Here is a 3,733-nt window from a genome sequence, read left to right as displayed (position 1 = left end):
ATAATGTGGAATATATCTAGATAAAAACTTATGAAATATCTAATGTCTCAAAAATATGAACACTAACTTAGACTGAGAATAGTAATATCATATAGTTCATTTTAAATTCCAAGACATGCTCATTGTGCGAGTTTAATACACAATCTTAAGCAAATTATGATTCCTTTTTAAGTTTTATTTTTCATTGGAAGATAATTGCTTTACAATGTTGTGTTGGTTTCTGGCATATGATTCTTAAATAACTCAAGAAGTATAACCACTTTTATGCTCAATTGGATATTTATCTTATAAATACAAGGTTGTATACTCCAGTTTTGTGTCCTTAATTTGGGTGTTGCTTTCATGTCATATTAACCTGTAGAGAGCTCTAATCTGATTGCTGAGATAAAGCAGTGAAGTTTCACACAATTCACATACCTCACAGATGACATCCAAATTGAGGATCAAACTGTCAAAGTCCTATCCTAGACACTTTAACTTTTGTCAACAACATACAATGAGACATCTCTAAGCTATGTTATGAGGATAAAGGATATAAAAAATATAATGCATTGTAATAGATCTCTTCTTATTTACAGATTATATTTTTCCAAATGTCAAGAAGAGTTAAACCTTTGATTTCACTCTTTTTTTTTTTTTTATGATTTCTGGAGCATTTTAGAAGAGTAAAGAAGAACGGATGGAGAAAATTGCTCTTCCTTGAGTGAATTTATTCTCTTGGGAATTAATAATGACCCTAGAATCAAAGTGACATTTATCACATTTCTGGTTGTTTATCTCATTATTCTTGTTGCAAATCTTGGGATGATCATTTTAATAAAAATGGACTCCCAGCTTCACATGCCAATGTACTTTTTCCTCAGTCACCTCTCCTTCAGTGACCTCTGCTATTCCACAAAAATTGGACCCAAGATGTTGATAGACCTCCTTGCCAAGAACAAATCAATCCCCTTATTTGGCTGTGCTCTGCATTCATTGATCTGTACCTTTGTAGATTCTGAGTGTCTCCCACTGGCAGTGATGGCCTATGACTGGTACAAGGCCTTCAGCAGCCCCTTGCTCTATGCAGTCAGCATGTCCAGCGGGGTGTGCTCCCTGCTCATGGTTGAGATTTACATGATCAGCATTGTGGATGCTTTAATTAATACAATATTAATATTCCACCTGTGTTTCTGTGAGTCAAATGAGATTAATCATTTCTTCTACGATGGTCCACCTCTTTCCCTATCTTGCGCAGATACACAGGCCAATGCGTTAGTGATATTTAGCATTTTGGGCTTCACTGAACTGAGTACCCTCTCAGGTCTTTTTGTGTCTTACTGTTACATCATCCTAGCAGTGGTAAAGATCCACTCTGCTGAAAGGAGGTTCAAGGCTTTCTCCACCTGCACCTCCCACCTAAGTGATGTGGCAATTTTCCAGGGAACCCTGCTCTTCATGTATTTCCGGCCAAGTTCATCCTACTCTATAGATGAAGACAAAATGACCTCCTTGTTTTATACCCTTGTGATTCCCATGTTAACCCCCCTGATTTACAGCTTAAGAAACAAGCATGTGAAAGAGGCTCTGAAGAAGCCTAAAAATAGAAAGTGGTATTGTAAAGTTGTAGGTATATGTTTTTCTCCTACTCTTACACTACGATTTAAGTCAAAATTGTTTTGATTCCTATGGTTTGATCAATAAGTATTTTTTAATTATGTTCAAGTTATTCCAAAATGTGCTGTTTCCTGTATACTCCATGCTTCCATTTTATGTCTTGAACTTACACTTAAGACTCCCTATTTGTGGAAAAGTTCTGAACTGTTAGTTTGCCAAGTTTTTGCTTCCTCTGAATTTAATGGTAAATCTAGCAGTTTTTACACAAATTAATCTTTTCTAATGGAAGTGATAGGTGTTAATTAGATAATTATTCACATTATTTATAATTAACTATATTTGCACCACAATGTAAAGACTGGACAACATAAACCCAAAGCACATTGTTCAAATGTAGTGAAGAAAGTTAAAAATTGTTTCTTGAAAATGAACACACCTAGTTTGGTATCTAAGAGGTAAGTAGGAAGTAACTGAGAGATGAAACTCAGCAGAGAAAGTATTCTGTGAAGATGGTTGGACAGTTAGAGTGACTGTGAGGTGGACAAGACCGTGTCATTTAAGGAGACTCAGTGTATCCAGGTTGGAGTGTTGCAATTTACAACCCAGTCACTTCCTCCAGGGATTTTCCATCTCTCCTGCAAGCTAGGAGCTTGATTCACACACCAGCCTGTGCTTCAGATCATTGTTGTATCTGTTTTCTAAATTATTTCCTTCAATGTGGGGTTATGAACATCCTGATTTTAAGGACTGTCACCCAGGAGATATATAGCAAGTGGGTAAATGAAAGAATGAGAGAGAGAGAGAGAAAAGGAGAAAGAAAGAAGTCAATTTTATTGAAAATTTATTCATAATAAAGCAAAAAAAAAAAAACCCACAAAAATTAAAGATAGCTTTACATGCATGTGCCTTAAACACATGTTTTGTACTTTATATCTGCTTCCCAGATGGCACAGTGGTGAAGAATATACCTGCCAATGCAGGAGATGCAGGAAGTGCAGGTTTGATCCCTGAGTCAGGAAGATCCCCTGGAGAAGGGAAAAGGAACCCACTCCAGTATTCCTACCTGGATAATTCCATGGACAGAGGAACTGGCAGGCTACAGCCTAGGGGGTCACAAAGAGTCAGATACAACTGAGCACAAACACACACATACACGCATGTTATACCTAAGTACATAAATTGGTTGTGAATACTAAAAGTAATGGAAAGTTAAAGACATCCAGAGGATTTTTTTTTTTTTAATAATTGAACCAAAGAACTCTTCTCTGGTTAGAAGATATTTGAAAACTTCACATAGCTCTACTCTAGTTTGCTGGTGATTCAATCGCTGAAAGTGGCTTATTTAGTAAACAGAGACATAAGCATTCATTTGAAGGACCCTGTAAGAATCAAGTGCATTCTTGAGTGTTTGCTACAATAAAACAAGCCAAAAATAATTTGGTACCTAAGTCTATCCAAGTGCCTTCATAAAACGCCTTTGAGTGAAAACATTTTAGATTAAAGCCCAAGTAGGAGAATAGGTAGTAGACTCCAGGGTAAAAGCTTTTTTAGGATTCTGAGACAGGTAGGGGGATGTGTCAAGGTATAGAAAAATGAGGGGATATTTCTTTTATTTATAATATTTTCTCAATCCTTTTGAATGTTATTACCTTTTGAAATGTTTATCTGCTGTTGCTGCTAAGTCGTTTCAGTCATGCCTGACTCTGCACAACCCCATAGATGGCAGCCCACCAGGCTCCCCTGTCCCTGGCATTCTCCAGGCAAGAACACTGGAGTGGGTTGCCATTTCCTTCTCCAATGCATGAAAGTGAAAAATGAAAGTGAATTCGCTCAGTTGTGTCTGACTCTTCAGGACCCCATGGACTGTAGCCTACCAGGCTCCTCCATCCATGGAATTTTTCAGGCAAGAGTACTGGAGTAGGTTGCCATTTCCTTCTCCTGAAATGTTTATTTACCTTCTAGATACTATATTGAACAGCAGCATGGCAGAAGTGAGATTGATTCAGAATGAAGCCTGACACAAAGATGAGTGTCAATCTCAGAAGTATAAATATTATACAGTTAGCACATTACTCTCCAAAAAAAAAAATAAGCACAAAATGCTAATGTGTCTAAAATCAGATTTCATCTGCATTTA

The 3,733-nt window shown here is 36.9% G+C and overlaps 1 protein-coding gene across 1 annotated transcript; it reads left to right on the top strand.

Annotated features, from left to right (window-relative positions):
* Positions 1-672: 672 nt before the first annotated feature.
* On the top strand, positions 673-1,662 carry LOC133049084 (olfactory receptor-like protein OLF2; the record flags this gene model as incomplete). Its single annotated transcript, XM_061132986.1, has 1 exon — positions 673-1,662. A coding segment is annotated over one exon (990 nt), but the record flags the coding sequence as incomplete, so codon positions are not given.
* Positions 1,663-3,733: the final 2,071 nt, after the last annotated feature.

The sequence above is a fragment of the Dama dama genome, chromosome 3 (assembly GCF_033118175.1).
Source record: "Dama dama isolate Ldn47 chromosome 3, ASM3311817v1, whole genome shotgun sequence".
Classification (NCBI taxonomy): Eukaryota; Metazoa; Chordata; class Mammalia; order Artiodactyla; family Cervidae; genus Dama; species Dama dama.
Note: the sequence above shows the minus strand (reverse complement) of the source record. Positions and strands in the feature narration are given on the sequence as shown.